We start from the raw sequence: 16,187 nt of genomic DNA, 5'->3' as shown, positions 1-16,187 counted from the left end.
ATGAAAGTCTTACCCAAGATTAATTTTTTTTGCGTATGAAGAGTGTCTTCCTTTTGGAAGATTTTTTTATTCTAAACTGTGAATGATACCTATTCCTTATCTTATTGTGAATGTACTATAATTTCCTTCTTAATGCTTGAGAGAATTTGTAGACATTTTTTGAAAATGAGTAATGGCAAAGAAGCTCAGCTTTGTGGTATCCAACACTTTAGTGTTTACAGCCGTCATTTTAAGAGGGACTAGCAGAATCTGTATTTATTAGGAGTACATTTCCTTCATTCTGTAGAGGTTATATCCAGGAGCAAACAGATATGTGCCTCAAACATAAACCTTTGATATTTACAGTTTTTCTTTCTTGTCGGTTAGGGAGTTAACTGGCTTCTCAGTCTGTGTAAAGGACAAGGAAGTGAATCACAATACGTCTAAATGAACATCTGTTCATGTATGGTAAACACCGCCACACATTTCTTCATATTTTAAAGGAAAATGCCAGTGTGAGATTGTTATGTCTTGGTAAATCTTCAACTTTTAAGAGTAAACATACCACTTCTCACTCCATTTTTAGAAAATGATGACTGCTTGTGTTTATAACTGGTGGAATATGGCTTTATGATGTTCCCAAGTAAGGATCTGTATTAAAAGGTTTGGTTTTCCCACTAGGTAGTACTCAAAACTCATTCTTTCAAAGTGATAGATAGTTTAAAGGGAATTTTCATATTTGTTGAGACAGATGGTCTGTCAGTCATAGTTAATAACAAGCAGTCAAGAAAGGATCTTAAATTTAACCTTTTATTCTTTTCAAGTATTGACACCAATACTGGAGTTTTCCTTGAAGTACCTTCTTTTGCATTTTCAACATAGCCTAAAATGGTAAGTCTGAGGCCAAATGAAAAATAGTCTGGGGGCTGACCCGGTGGTGCAGCGGTTAAGTGCACACATTCTGCTTCTCGGCAGCCCAGGGTTCGCTGGTTTGGATCCTGGATGTGGACATGGCACCACTTGGTACGCCATGCTGTGGTAGGCATCCCACATATAAAGTAGAGGAAGATGGGCACGGATGTGAGCTCAGGGCCAGGCTTCCTCAGTAAACAAAAGAGGAGGACTGGCAGTAGTTAGCTCAGGGCTAATCTTCCTCAAAAAAAAAAGAAAAAGAAAAAATAGTCTGATTGGTAGTATTTCATTGTTTCATTGTTTGAATCAGTATGGATTAATGCCATACTAGATCGTTTTACATACTCTAAGTGCCTCAGTGGACAGATGCTCTTCCTCCAGAGACACTCTTTTGAGTAAATATCTGGCATACCAAGCTACAGATCATTGACAAGATTGAGGATTGGCTTTTTTTTCTTTTGTGTCCTCATGTTGACTGCTTCCTCAGGTTAATGATCTGACAAACACTGTGTTGCATTTAAGGTCTATCAATTTTAAATTGGGATATTGTGTTTTTCTCCTTGTAATATTAAGATCATTTATCCCTTCCCTCTAATTTCTTTGGAACTTTTAGGTTTTCTCAAGTTTTCCCTGTTGTGCTTTTGGGAAGAGTTATTTTAATAGAGCTCAACTGAGTTACATATTTGAACTGTGCTAAAAATGCATTCACTGGATTTAAATAGTGTAGCTAGTCTCTGGATCATTGTCATCTCTAGGGGTCAGTTAAGAGTGTGGTTTTGGTAGCATTACTTTGATGAGTCAGACAGTATGAATGGGTCAAAGCTTTAACCATTAGAAAGGCCAGAGCCTAGTTGCTGGACTGATTGTCAGAGAGAAGCCAAGTATGTTACGTCTGTGTTTGTCATTTCCTTTTTGGGGAAAATTCATCTCATTTTCTTAACTAGCTATGTTAAGAATGCCTCACTTTCTTATGCCTTGATATTAATTGCATTTAAAATATGTAAACTTGAGCACTTCTAGAATAGTTTATCCTCTGTCTTAAGATCAAGAAAGAATCAAGATAATTAGAATTCTGTAACATTTCTTTTTTTTTTTTTTTTTAAAGATTGGCACCTGGGCTAACAACTGTTGCCAATCTTTTTTTTTTTTTCCTGCTTTATCTCCCCAAACCCTCCCGTACATAGTTGTATATCTTAGCTGTGGGTCCTTCTAGTTGTGGGTTTTCTGTAACATTTCTCAAATGAATGTTATTCCCATTTCCAGAAGCAGCATCTTCGGTCCAGCTGTCACTGGACTGTTTGGTTGGGTAAGTGAGAGGAATTTGACTTTCCTCTTAGAAATGAGAGGACATAGGAAAAGCAAGAGTAGTAGTGTCCTATTTGTTTGAAGGATGGGGTTGGTCTTTGTTCATTTCCACAGAGCTCTGGGTAAATTTTCCAGTAAAAAGTAGAATGGTAGCTGGTAATAAAAATCAGGACTTAACTGATGGTGAGATATTTTATATGCAATATATGTTTATCTTACTGTCTTTTGTTTTTGTTTGTTACAGATAAACATGATGCTGGCAAACCTGTACAAGAAGGCCGGTCAGGAGCGCCCTTCAGTCACCAGCTATAAGGAAGTGCTGAGGCAGTGCCCATTAGCCCTCGATGCCATTCTAGGTGCAGATCATTCTCTGCCTATTTTCAGGGAGTGTTTGCTAAGATAGCAGTTCTTTTTTTTTTTTTTAAGATTTTATTTTTCCTTTTTCTCCCAAAGCCCCCTGGTACATAGTTGTGTATTTTTAGTTGTGGGTCCTTCTAGTTGTGGCGTGTGGGATGCCATCTCAGCATGACTTAATGAGCGGTGCCATGTCCATGCCCACGACTTGAACCGGCAAAACCCTGGGCCGCCGAAGTGGAGCGCACAAACTTAATACTCGGCCACAGGGCCGGCCCCAACTAAGATAGTAGTTCTTAATCTTGGCTATACAGTAGAATAGCTTTATTTTTTTAAAGGTTACCCATGCCTCACGCCCAGAGAGTGATCAGTAGATTTCTATTGTCATGTATTCTTTCCCTGATCAAGAGGTATTAAATCATGGTCATTCTGTCATGTGCATCCTGCTTAGACTGGGGAAAAGGCTGTCTTGTAGCCTAGGGAAAGGGTAGCCTATTACTTCTTGCCTTGTGGAAGAGGGGTGCTGTGCCTCACCTTCTTTCTCCTGCTTTTTATTGGATTAGGTTTGCTCTCCCTTTCTGTAAAAGGTGCAGAGGTGGCATCAATGACGATGAACGTGATCCAGACTGTGCCTAACTTGGATTGGCTCTCTGTGTGGATCAAAGCATATGCTTTTGTGCACACTGGTGACAACTCAAGAGCAATCAATACCATCTGGTGAGAGTCACAGAGTTATTTCAGTGTTCTTGAGGCCCTTTTCTTGTATAGAGGTTTTATGTCTCTAAATTAGCAAAACAGAAGAGTGAGATGCTTATCTCTTGGTGTTGCAGCCTGTTGTCCCAGGGCTTCGATAGTCTCTTAATGTACTGAACGGTCCCAAATGTAATAATCTCTGCTGAGGACCTGTTAAATGTAAACTTGGACCAAGTTCAGCTCTATACTTAGAAAAGTAGTAATCCTTGCAAAGCAGGCTGCCTTATTGTGTCGTTCTTGAACTTGGAAGAACATCTTTTTGGTCGTCCCAGAAGCATAGTTTATTGCAGCATCTGTCCTGGGTTGCCTCCTTAGGACTGGGATTTTCTTTCTAGTCAAAGTAAAGTTCAAGGACAAGAGACTGCTTTTTGTGTTACGCAGTCATTTGGTTGAGTAATAAATAGCTGTCACTCGTGAATGACCATATAGACACTGTATTTAATGCCATATGCTGTATACTGTCCTCTGAAAAATTGAAGCCAGAAAGTTCTTTGTAGGTAATGAGAGAGATTTCTGCTTTATTCTGTGTGTTGTTATCTTATCCTGTGCAACTTTTTCTTTTCAATCATAAGCTCACAATAAGAAAATCTAGTTAGTATACACAGTTTATTTTAAATGGTTTTTTACTACGAAAACTTTCATACACACAGAAAAGAAGATAGTACCTATATGCCCACCCAGATTCAACAAATAAGGATTTGTAATGGATTCTAAAGTTTAATGTTTAATATCTTAAAGTTCACTAGAGAAAAAGTCCTTATTGCGAGATAACGTGGACCTACTGGGAAGCCTAGCAGATCTGTACTTCAGAGCTGGAGACAATAAAAACTCTGTCCTCAAGTTTGAACAGGCACAGATGTTGGATCCTTATCTGATAAAAGGTAAGTAATGCTTGGGGCAGGGTGGAAGTGGCTTGAGGTGGATCAGAGAAGACAGGGAGGAAATGTGACATGATCTTCTGATACCACTTCTCATAGATCTGTTTTGTAAAATTTATTACAGTAGCCTTTTACATTCTTTTAGGTCCTGACACATCTCTAACACTTGGGTAATTCCATTTTAAGCAGTTGTTTTTGCTTGAATTTAAGTGTCATCTTCCCACAGATCATTATTTGGCTTTTTTTCTTCTGAGAGGGGTCATAGCTCCTCCTCAGGATTTATGAATTTATGATTGCCTGACTGGGATTTGGACGGCATCCCCAGAGCCAGGATACCCTTTTAGGGAATTTAGCTTCACTGTGTCCTTAGTATGGGTAAAAGGGAGCGACAGCAGATACTAAGAAAAGGGCAAGGTGACTAAAGGAAGTAATTAGGAGTGAGAAACAAAAGATCATTGATTTCAAAGAAGAGTGTAGCTGAAAGGGTAAGCCATAGGGACTTCCAAAGGGTGACTGTTGAGTGACTGAAGGATGCATGCTTAGGAATAGTAGTGGGAAATAAGATTGGATAGATAAGCCAAAGTCTGCTTGTAAAGGCCCAAAAATGGCCAACAGAAAAATATGGCCTTGTGACAGTAAACAGTCTTGTAGATTTTTAAGGACAAGAATGACAGAGTAGGGAGATGAGGAAACAGATCCAGAAAGCTGATTTCATTTGCGCAAGGTCTCCCTCGTGTCCAGTGCTTATTTCTCTTCGCCAAGTTGCCCGTGCCCAAGATGAAAATGGTGTTTTAGAAATATTAGTTTGGCAGCTTGGAGTTAGAAGCTCAGACGCACGTCTGGGGGCCAGCAGGGCATATTGCAGTAATCTTGGCTTGAGAGGCTTTTCCTGGGAATCTGAAGGGATAGCAAGGATTGGAGGTAAGAGATGGTGACAGCGAGCATGGAGCCTTTTTTATAGAAGATGAGTGAGAATAAGTTGGAGAGGGCTGATCTTAAATGTATTAGACTCCAGAAAGAACTAAATGCTTTTTCTGGAATAGGCTAACTTTTTCTGAGACTAACTGGCATTATTAAGTGCCCTGTCTGTGCCTAGACCTCTTGGAAGAGAGAACTTATTTGATGCCTTTTTTGGACTTTTTCTGATTATGAGTTAGGATAGCTATATATCATGCCACAGGATGTAGGGACAAACAGTTCTTGAAAATAACAGGCTTTCAAATTGTGAGGTAGGTCCTTCTCCTTTGCTTTTTTAAGTTTTTGGATGTGTTTTATCTTTTTATTAGTTATTTTGTAGGAAACTGGTTGTGCTGGTGGGAGGAGCTCATGATGGTGGAAAGGGCTCAGACCCTCTGGGAGCTGGGGTCTCAGCGTCTGCCCTGGTGCTGGTGCTGCTCTGCTGTAAAGAGCTGCTTCCTTTCTAGGCATGGATGTATATGGCTACCTCCTGGCGCGGGAAGGGCGGCTGGAGGATGTGGAGAACCTCGGTTGCCGCCTTTTCAATATTTCTGATCAGCATGCAGAACCCTGGGTGGTCTCTGGGTATGTTTATGCTTTCCCTTTTCTCCTTAGTTTTCAGTAGGTTCTTTAGGAAATCGTGGTTCCTCCTGAATAGACTGTAGGTTGAAAGCACAGGTTTAAGAGATAATCAGACTTGGATTTAAATCATGGTCTGTCTATGACTTTGGACGCATTATTTACCTTTCTGAGTCTGTTTTCTCACTTGGAAAATGAGGCTAATACCCCTGCTTCATGGGGTAGGTATTAACTGAGATAGTGAATGTGTCATGCTCAGCACTGGAAGCCATCAGTGAAAAGCTTAGGAGCTGCTGCTTTGTTACTGACCTGACTTTACAAATTCTCTGTATGTGTCTCATCTGATAACACAGCCAGATGATCAAGTTCTTTTCCATAGTTTTCCCCTCCAATATCAAAGATTTCCCCCTTAAAAATAAATATTTAGTAGATTTTCTTTGTTCTGTTTTTTCACTATCTTAGGTTAAAGCTATAGGTGTGGTTTGTAATAAGGCTCATGTAGAGGGCCTTCTTGATGATTTTTGGATGAAGTTTCTTTATAGTCCTCTCAGACAACTTCTGGTGGTGTTTTTTCTCCAGGTGTCATAGCTTCTATAGCAAACGCTACTCCCGGGCCCTCTATTTAGGAGCCAAGGCCATTCAGCTTAACAGTAATAGTGTTCAAGCTTTACTACTTAAGGGAGCAGCACTCAGAAACATGGGCAGAGTCCAAGAAGCAATTATCCACTTTCGGGAAGCTATACGACTTGCACCTTGTCGCTTAGATTGTTATGAAGGTAAGATAAAAAATATAGATGAATAGTGTGAATCTGTAGGTGTGGTGATCGCACTGAGATGGAAGGTTTTGTTGGACCAGCAGTTCCCTAACTTTGTTGTATTTTAGAGTCCTCTGGGGGAGCTTTTAAAAATCCTGATGCCAGGTCACTTAATACCATTTAAATCGGAATATTTGGGGTTGGGAAATAGGCATCAGTATTTTTTGAAGATCTCAGGTAATGCCAGTGTGCAGACAAGTTTGGGAACCAGTGCACTAGGCATGTTAAATTCGTTAAGGACTTTTACTGGACTTTTCACTCTATACTTTCAGAATTCATTTTTCTCTCTTTTTTTCTTTTTTTTGATAAGAGAGTAGTTGGTGTCGTTTTTTTGTCCTTTTTTTTTATTTTTCAAACATGGCCCACTCATTAATGTGAATCTGTCTGTGCTAGCATTGTGCTAGATTGCTTGGTTATGTCTTTGTTATTTTTCAGTTGTCTTACCTTGGGTCAGAAATATTACTCATAGAGTAACTTCATATCCATATGACAGTGTTGGTTGTGGGAACCAGTCAGTTCATTGTGAGCTGGATCCAGAGTGGGCACAATCAAGGTCAAACTTTGTTTTGTTATATACTATTTTAAGTTCATGTGAACTGACCCTAGAAGTTCAAAGGAGCTGTGCCAGCTCCAGCAACATTTGGTGACTCAGTCACAGACATTAAAATAAATCTTACAAGATGCAGTTCCTCCAAAGCATATTTTCAAAAGCAATTGAAAATAAGCCCAGGAGTCGAGGAGTGGTTTAGCTCTTCACAGGAAGATGAGTTCAAATTTGAGAAATAAAATTTGGAAGTTGGGGTAAAGGACAAACCTGCTTAGGTAGCCAGAGAGTTATGCTTGTTGTGGGTTTGTTTTTAAAGAAACTGCCAAACTAAGCTTTTGGTTTCAGGTTAAATTCTTGGTCGTGCAACTATAACTTCCCAAGCTTCACAGCTGCTTTGGTCACGCTAGTTCCTTTCTGCTGCGTGCCTCTTTTACAAGAGCCCAGGAATGTGTTTGAATAACTCCACTACCACAGTGCTTGCACACAGCGTGGTTGGAGTTGTTGGGCAGGAGGTGACGCTCCCCACTTGGCCAGTGAGGCTTCATGGGCTACCTTCACTCACACTACCACTTGGAGATTCGGATCAGGGTGACCCTGGGTATACTGTCTGGTGCTTCTTGCAGCCTCTAGCTGAGCTTTCTTTGCTGGATTCGTGAAGTGTGCTCCTTCCATTTCCTTCAGAAGTTCCAGTGGAGCTTTAGCAGGGAAGTAAAACTACTAAGTAGTTGCAAACAACCAAATTCTGAATCCAACATGTTGCCCTCAGGAGTTAGGTAATTTCTGGTTAAGTAGCCATAGTGTGTGGTAGAGTGTGCACAAATGTTGTAAATGCCTCTAGGGTGGAGGAGTATACAGAGAAAGTCTGCCCGGGATTGGGTGGGTTTGGGCTTTAAGCTGTTTTTCTGTTTGGATGAATGCTTTGTGCCAAAAAGTACTTCCTCTGTTCCCCTCAACTACTTGGCATAAAGAGTTGAGAATTGACTCTACTTGAAGTGTCCCCATAAGGCATCTTGTTGTGGGTATGAAAAGAGGCAGGAGCTGCCAATCTCGGTATATCCGATCTGTTTTCCGTCTAGTTTGGGGAAGCCCTCAGCAAATGCCTTTTGAGATAACTTTAATGTTTCAAATGAAAAAGCCTTCCTTTCTCCGTAGGTTGCTCCCTAGGTCTTTTAGTTTGTAGAAGTGGACATTCACTTTGGACTATAGGAGCTCTCTCTCCTCCTTAAACCTAGGATTAAAGGTGACTGAACACAGCCAGAAATTAACAGCTTGTTAAGGGCAAAACTTTGGGTTGTGTTGGATTCATCATCTTTCTATTTCAACTAGTGATTACTGTCATGTGTGTTCCTCTAACATTCAGCTGGGCTGCCTACATGCTTCGGTTTACTTAAGCATGTTGGTTTCTCTTGCTAAACTGAAGGTACCTTTGCAGTGCAAGCTTCTTCCACATCCATCAAGTGCTCTGGGGAAGAGCGCTTCTTAGCTATTCCATCAATATACCTTCCAGTCTAATCTTACCCTCAAAGTTTTCCCCTGGCCTGCCCTTTGTCTGCAGCTTTGAAGGTTTGCAATTTGGAAGGCTGTCAGAGTGGAAGCATGGCTTGGAATGGTAATGTGGTTGAACTTTCTGTGTTTTATTTTTTCAGGCCTCATCGAATGTTACTTAGCTTCCAACAGTATTCGTGAAGCAATGGTAATGGCTAACAACGTTTACAAAACTCTAGGAGCAAATGCACAGACCCTTACCCTTTTAGCCACCGTTTGTCTTGAAGACCCAGTGACACAGGAGAAAGCCAAAACTTTATTAGATAAAGCCCTGACCCAAAGGCCGGATTATATTAAGGCAGTGGTGAAAAAAGCAGAACTACTTAGTAAGTGTATTTTATTTACTTCCCTGTTCGTTGCTAATCATATAAAGCCTGATCTCAGTTGGATTCCCCAGTCCCAGCTGGTTGCAGATGACCGCACAGGTGTGTGCCTTTTACCGCAGGTCTGAGCTCGTGTGGACTGGTTCCATTTACCACAACCAAATGCACAGGTGTGTGCCTTTTACCGCAGGTCTGAGCTCGTGTGGACTGGTTCCATTCAGCACAACCAGACGCAGTTGCCTTAGACCTTCTGGAATGGCAGTGGCTGACTTTTGTGGAGTGGCTCAAACCGGCTTGATCTAATTTTAGTTGTCCTGAACTAGTTCGGGCCAAATATAATCAATTTGAGCCAGTTTGAACTGTTTTAACCCATCTGGACCCTCTTAGGACTTCCCTTTTAGCCTTGATTTTCTTAGTCTTGATATATGATGAACTACTGAGCTTGGGCTAATTTGGCAAATAAAATGCATCTTGGTTTTTACTTGAACTTAGGTTAAGAGTACGTTTTCAGTAGTCAGAACTCAAACTGCGAATATCTTGATGGAATGAATTCAGATGAGCTGTTCTGACTTCCTGCCCACCACTGTTCCCTTGACATCTGCAAATGGATTGTCAGATTGTGGTCATTGTTGTGGTTTTGTGTATGTGACTTGAGATGGGAATATATTTTCAAAATGTTGGGTAAGTAGGAAAATGAGGATCTTTTTCTTTCCAGGCAGAGAACAGAAATATGAAGATGGAATTGCTTTGCTAAGGAATGCACTAGCTAATCAGAGTGACTGTGTTCTGCATCGGATCCTAGGAGATTTCCTTGTAGCTGTCAATGAGTATCAGGAAGCAATGGACCAGTATAGTATAGCACTAAGGTAGGCACCTGGCCTCCCGTGGGGGGAAGGTCGATGAGGGTAGAGGAGGCAGGGAACTGTGTAACAGGAACTCTGGAAACACACGCACTCTGTGCCCACAGTGGGAACATAATAATAGTAATGGTGGAAGAGTTATATGTGAATTCATGTCTAAAATTTTTTTCTTAAAGTATATTAACAACATTAAAGAACTGTTTCACTCATCAGCAGCCCACACCACTATAACATCTGTCTTCATTTGTGTAGATCATCTTCCTGGCCTTGCCCACACATATACATATTTTTATAGGGTTACATGTAGTATATATTTTATATTCTTTTTCAAATCAAAGTATTGTAAGTACTTTCCCATGTTTCTACCTGCTGTAGTAGTTAAGAACTTAAGCTCTGCAGTTTGAATACTACCTTCACCACATGTTATCTTGGGCAAGTTACTAACAGATTTCCTTGTCTATATCTACCTTATTAGGTATTAAATAATTAAATGAGGATTAAATGCTTATTCCATGTAAAGCTCTTAGCACTGTGCCTGGTACATAGTAAATACTAAATAAATAGTGGTATTCTTACTGCTTAATACAGAAGTGATTTCTTTGAGGGTTGTCTCTGTGTCTGTAAGGTTATGGTGAAGGCCTATTTTTAATCGAGTCTGATCACATCCATTTACTTATCAGCAGTTGAGCACGACTTGTATGCTTGGCATCTCAGCAACCACTGGGGATGCTGTGATTCCGGAGCTCTCCGTCTCAGACATGCAGACTGATCTATACCATGTGCTAAGTTCTTTCATAGCAGTCCCTAGAAGGCAAGGTGGGAGTCCAAAGGGCGGGGGGCCCTGCGTGTGGGTGAGAGCTGTACGGAAGGTTCCAGAGAAGAGGAGGTGTTACAAATCAGTCTACAGTTATTTAAGTAGGAACAGGATTCCGACATGGGTTTTATCTGCTTCTCACAAGCCCAGAAACAAGTGAGAAAATAAAATACCAGACTTGCATTAGAGGTGGGATTTGCTAGAGACTGGACACCTGCTGGCCTAGGTGGTGGTCACCAAAGGCAAGAGGAAAGATGGCTTAGGAGCCAAGAAAATAAATATTCTGGAGCCTCCGAGCTTTGAGGGTTTTGGCACGTGTAATGACTCTTAGCTGCTGCACTCGATTGTCTGAGGAGGGGTGGCTTTGGGTCCTGGGGACTAACCTAGGAGTTGACAAATCTGTTCGATTATAAGCATGATGATTTTGGTTGACTACTGAAATGCTGATATGGTTTAATTATATCATAAGAACATGCAACAGTTTTACTCATAGAAAAATAACTTTTTTGTAACCCTGTAGCTTAAAAACCCGATACTGTTAAGAAATTTGAATTTTTCTGTTAATGGTTGTTTGCTACTTTTTCATTTGTGTTATCTAGTATCTTCCTCTAGCAGATTGCTAGACGTGATAAGTGTGAAAAGGTTTAAGAAATACATGGAGAAAAACTCAAATTGAGAATTGTAAAAATTAGGACAAGACGCCTTTTTTCACTTCTAGTGGTGGACTCCCTCGCTCTCACCTGTGGAACCGGAGTTGTTTGGAGAGGCCAGGCATTAGCAGCTTCTCTGTGACTGGGTGGTCATTTCACTGCCGCGCCAGGGAGATGACGCTTCAGCCAGCAAGAAACAAGGCAGAGATTCAGGCCTCTCCTTTGTTTTGTTGTCCCCTAGTTTGGACCCCAATGACCAGAAGTCTCTAGAGGGGATGCAGAAGATGGAGAAGGAGGAGAGTCCCACGGATGCCACTCAGGAGGAGGATGTGGACGACATGGAAGGGAGTGGGGAAGAAGGGGACCTGGAGGGCAGCGACAGTGAGGCGGCCCAGTGGGCTGACCAGGAGCAGTGGTTCGGCATGCAGTGAGGCTGGCGGAAGCTCCGTGGCCACACTGGCCTGCCCTGCTCTGAGCGCTTCCGTGGACTGAAGGAGCCCGTAGGAGCCTGCTCTCTGGGAGGACAATGATTCAGCATGTGATTGCAGCAGGGGTCTCTACCCCTTTGCTCCGTATTTCTAGTAATGACTTCGTTTTTAAAAACTGAGCCTGACCAACCTTCCACATATCTCCATCCTCCCTTGCTCCAGCCAGGGAGGACTGAGTGAGCACTCTGGGAGGCCACCAGATGTGCCCAGTGTTCTGGGACAGAGTGCTTTTTATACAACTAATTTCTACATCTGAAAACTCAAGGAATAGGTAGTGTTTTGTCTGTGATGTTGTGGATGGGTTTAAAAGAGTGACCAGTCAACCAGAGCAAGTGTGACATCTGCCAAGTCAGATAGCAGCACGAGCTGGCCCTTTCAGAGAGGGTTTCCTGTCCCAGAAGTCATCGTCCTGGGCTGTCCAAACTTCCCTAGTAACCTTGCTTCCTTCTGCAATGTTAGTAATGCCTTAAGCCGACAGTTGCTATTTTGCAGAACAATTTTCCAACTTGCTAATCTCGTAACTTGTCTATGAGCCTGGGCTGGGTCTGAGAAACAGGTGTGACCTAGAGCATGAACAGAGGCACACTTGGGGTAATTAACTAATAAAACTGTTTTTTGTACAGTAATGGTGTTGGGTTGATCAGAATGGAAACCCTTTGTAGATTTTTACTTTTTTTGGTCTCATACTCACAATACATTGATTCAGCCCCAGAATTATTTGCCATAAATAGACTCCTTTTCTTCCCAGAGTATTGGGAGCTGGGAGGATTGGGAACCTCAGGTAACACTGAGTTTGTTCATCCATTTGCTTTTTCAGTTCGTAAGTTTCCCTGGGCAAGAGTCTTTGGTTGGAGTTTAGACTAGTCTTTGCCCGGCTCAGTGAGCAGTGCTGAGATCCAGTTTCAGCATTCTGTCATGGGGTCAGCAGGGGGCTCATTCCCTGGGCTTGGGTGCTGGGCGACTTCAGCCATCCTTCCCCTTGTTTCTTAAGATGCGATGCCTTTGACTATATAGTTAACTTGGAGGCGAAGGGGAAGGATGGCACAGGTAACCTCAAATTCTCATTAAAGCAAAATTAGTTAGGGGCCGGCCCAGTGGTGTAGTGGTTAAGTTTGTGTGCTCTGCTTCGATGGCCCGGGGTTCGCCAGTTTGGATCCTGGGAGCGGACTCACACACCGCTCATCAGGCCACACTTTGGCAGGCATCCTGCATATAAAATAGAGATTAGCTCAGGGCCAGTGGTCCTCCGCAAAAGGAGGAGGATTGGTGGCTGATATTAGCTCAGGGCTAATCTTCCTCACCAAAACAAAACAAAAACAAAATTAGTCAAAGGTGATGCAAAATGTGATTTTGATGTAAATGGAAAGTTCGGAAGTCTAAGAACAATGGAAGTGTATGATAGTTTAGGAGCTCACATCATCTGATAACTGCCATTTAAAATAGGCAGAAAGTTACTGTTAGTGTCTTTCAGTATGAGACCCAAAGCCTGAGCAGCAACATCTGATCGAGCAGTTTCTAAAGAGCCAGCAGGCCGTTGGGGTCATGCCAGGTGGATGGGCGGCCCAGAGAAGATGCTGCTCATTGGCCTTAGTCCTCTCTCCAGGATGCAGTCTCATGTCCTTCCTCAGCTCGCCTCTGAGCAGCTGTTACCAGTCGGTGCATTGGGAGAAAAGGCGAAAGCTTTTGCCATTTTCCTGGCTCGGGGAGGAAGCCCAGCTCCACCCTCCCAATCTTGTTCCTGCACGCCAGGCTCGTCACCATGACCCCTGAGATTCCCATGGGGTGAGGATGTGCCCTGGAGCCAGTCCCTGGGCATCACCTTCCGTCCGTACCGTCGTGGGCTGGTTCCCTCAGCTCTGCTGGGAGCCTCTAGATCAATGTGGCCTGTCCATCCTAGGCCCCTCCATGCCAGTGACACCCTGGGCTGGATCCTTCAGGCCCCTCCCACCTGCAGTTCCAGTGTTTCCACCTTGAGAGGCTTGAGGTGACAGCCAGGTTGGAAGAGACAACTGAAGCCATGTTTTTAGAGCACCTGAGGTAGGACTGAAAACACTCTCGGTCCATGTCAAAGAATGGGAGGAGTTTGACTTGGAAGGTGCTGAAGACCTTGCCTGGTACTGCCACTGTCACTTGCTCTCACAAACAGAAAACCTCCCAGAAAGCAGGGAGAGAATCAGGCTGCTCAGCTCTGGCTGTCACACTGCGCAACCTGCCAGGAGACCAACCTGACAAGGGTCGGCTTCCCAGGTGCCCACGGTCACCACAGGTGCCTTCTAGCGTTGAGTTGCACACAGCCATGACGGGGATGTTTTAACTGATTTCTGTCATTCCCCCTGGCTTTGAGATTATGGCGCAGGTTGGAATCAGAGACCAGGCTGAGTTCTAAGAGCCCCAACTCCCCCCATCCGAGCTGCAGGTCCCGGCCGCTTAGTTGGCCTTCGTGGCCTGGGCTCCACCTCTGCCTCGGGGCTGAGGCCTGAATGAGCCAGTGAGGAGTTCAGCCTCATGCCCATTGTGAAAGTCATTGCTTTCATCCGAGTAAATGCCAGATTGTTAGTCCTTCCCTAACAGGTACCAGGGACTGGTAGTATCTGAAGCCTCCGTGCCCTTCTCTCCTGGAGGCCCCTCAGCTGAGCAGGGAGGCTGGGTCCAAAGGAGATGTGCTCCCTGCCCTCCAACTTGAGCTTTCACACTCTGAAGCCCTGCTCTGTGCCAGGGACCTGGCAGATGTGGCCCTTACAGGGCTGATGGCAGGAGCTCTCCTTGCCAGGCTTACTTTGGGGGCCACACTCCTGCCATTGCATTCTTCCTCAGAGAATGAGGCCATCTTTTGCCCAAAATATAATTCTCAAACTTGAGCATGCGTTTCAATGATGCAGATTCCCAGGCCCAGCACCAGACTTTAATCCAGGGCCCAGGCCCAGGAGTCTGCATCCTTCATCACTCCTGCCCTGACTTTCTATTCTAATGCAGGTGTTCCCTGTCCAAATATTGAGAAACTAGGGAGAGGGGGTTAGAGGGTGCTAGAGGCTGAAACCTGACCTCAGAGGGACCTGGGGGCTCCCACTCTGCAGCTATCTGAGTGGAAGTAACTCCCATGCCCGGGCCTGCTCGCCAACCACCAGGTCGTGGGCACTGCCTGCTACACAGTGACCGCATTCTCTGCTGACAACAGGCAGTGAGCCTGACTCGACAAGCAGCTCACCACGTTTTCCGGGGAGAGCGGCCACAGCCCGGCTCGCCAGGAATCCCTGGCAGGGCCAGGGAGGGCCTGTAGAGGTAAGTGTCTTACTAAGGTTTTCCACTTACCTCAGGAGCCTCCCTGGCCCCAGGCAGTGGGAGGGAGCACCAGCCACCACCTCCCCTCTTGGGGCACAAAGGGCAGGCCTCTGTCTAGATGCTTCCGACCTGTCCCAGCTGCACCTGGGCCACCACCAGCCCAGGCCACACCATGGTGTGTGAGGTTTTCCCAGATTGCTGTGGAAGATGTCAGTTGTTGGCAGCACAGCACATGTCACTGATTTCACAAACCAAACGGTGCCAGCCACACCAGGAATAAGCCAGAAGCCCCCATGTGGGTCTCCTTAGCAGCCATTAAAATAGTTTAAAAATAGCAGAGTACCCTGATGCACTGCTGGCGGGAATGTACAGTGACATGGCCGCTGTGGAAACAGCCTAGAAGGTCTTCAGAAATTTAAATAATTACCGTATCATCCAGGAATTCCACTTCTGGGTACATATCCAGAAGAATTGAAGCAGGGTCTCAAACAAATATTTGCACATCCATGTTCACAGCAGCATTATTCACGATAGCCAAAAGGTGGAAACAACCCGAGTGTCCATCCTTGGATGAATGGATAAACAAAATGTGTGTGCTTACAATGGAATAGTATTCACCCTTAAAAAGGACGAAAGTCCTGTCACTTGCTACAACGTGGATGAATCTTGAGAACATATGCTGAGTGAGATAAGCCAGTCACAAAGCACAAATACTGTATGAATCCACTTAGATGAGGTACCTGGAGTAGTCAAATTCCTAGAGACAAAAGTGGAATGGGGGCACCAGGGGCTGGAGGGAGGGGCATGGGGAATTAGGGTTTAATGGGGACAGGTTTCCATTGGGAATATTGAGAAAGTTCTGGAGATGGATAGTGGTGATGGATGCGCAACAGTGTGAGTGTACTTAATGCCACCGAACTGTACACTTAAAAATGGTTAAGATGGCGAATTTGTTATATATGTATAAACAGTAAAGAAATGGCCCATAACCCTGGCATCCAGTTAACCCCACTAGCACATGCATTTGTCATACATATGTGTTATATAGACGTACATGGTGGGAAAAAATCAAGGAAAGAAAGGTGTAAAATTAAAAATACATGTATTTCCCAATCTCTACTGAATCCCAGTGTTTCTCTGCAAAATAAA

General features: G+C 43.7%; 1 protein-coding gene across 13 annotated transcripts in view; it reads left to right on the top strand.

Annotated features, from left to right (window-relative positions):
• Positions 1 to 16,187, top strand: part of ANAPC7 (anaphase promoting complex subunit 7) — a 52,886-nt gene that overhangs the window by 8,339 nt on the left and 28,360 nt on the right. For 6 of the 13 annotated variants that reach the window (XM_014858695.3, XM_014858696.3, XM_070516021.1 and 3 more), the window contains 8 exons: positions 2,441 to 2,552; positions 3,114 to 3,267; positions 4,042 to 4,184; positions 5,606 to 5,723; positions 6,297 to 6,493; positions 8,726 to 8,950; positions 9,663 to 9,813; positions 11,513 to 12,379. In XM_014858695.3, the coding sequence (XP_014714181.3) occupies positions 2,441 to 2,552; positions 3,114 to 3,267; positions 4,042 to 4,184; positions 5,606 to 5,723; positions 6,297 to 6,493; positions 8,726 to 8,950; positions 9,663 to 9,813; positions 11,513 to 11,702 (1,290 nt within the window). In that variant the 3' untranslated portion in view covers positions 11,703 to 12,379. Of the gene's footprint in view, positions 1 to 2,440; positions 2,553 to 3,113; positions 3,268 to 4,041; positions 4,185 to 5,605; positions 5,724 to 6,296; positions 6,494 to 8,725; positions 8,951 to 9,662; positions 9,814 to 11,339; positions 12,380 to 16,187 lie in introns of those variants that run through there. The other 7 variants (XM_070516015.1, XM_070516019.1, XM_070516020.1 and 4 more) reach the window with 4 other exon arrangements.

Source organism: Equus asinus, chromosome 8 (genome assembly GCF_041296235.1).
Source record: "Equus asinus isolate D_3611 breed Donkey chromosome 8, EquAss-T2T_v2, whole genome shotgun sequence".
Taxonomy (NCBI): Eukaryota; Metazoa; Chordata; class Mammalia; order Perissodactyla; family Equidae; genus Equus; species Equus asinus.
This window is presented reverse-complemented; position numbering and strand designations above follow the sequence as displayed.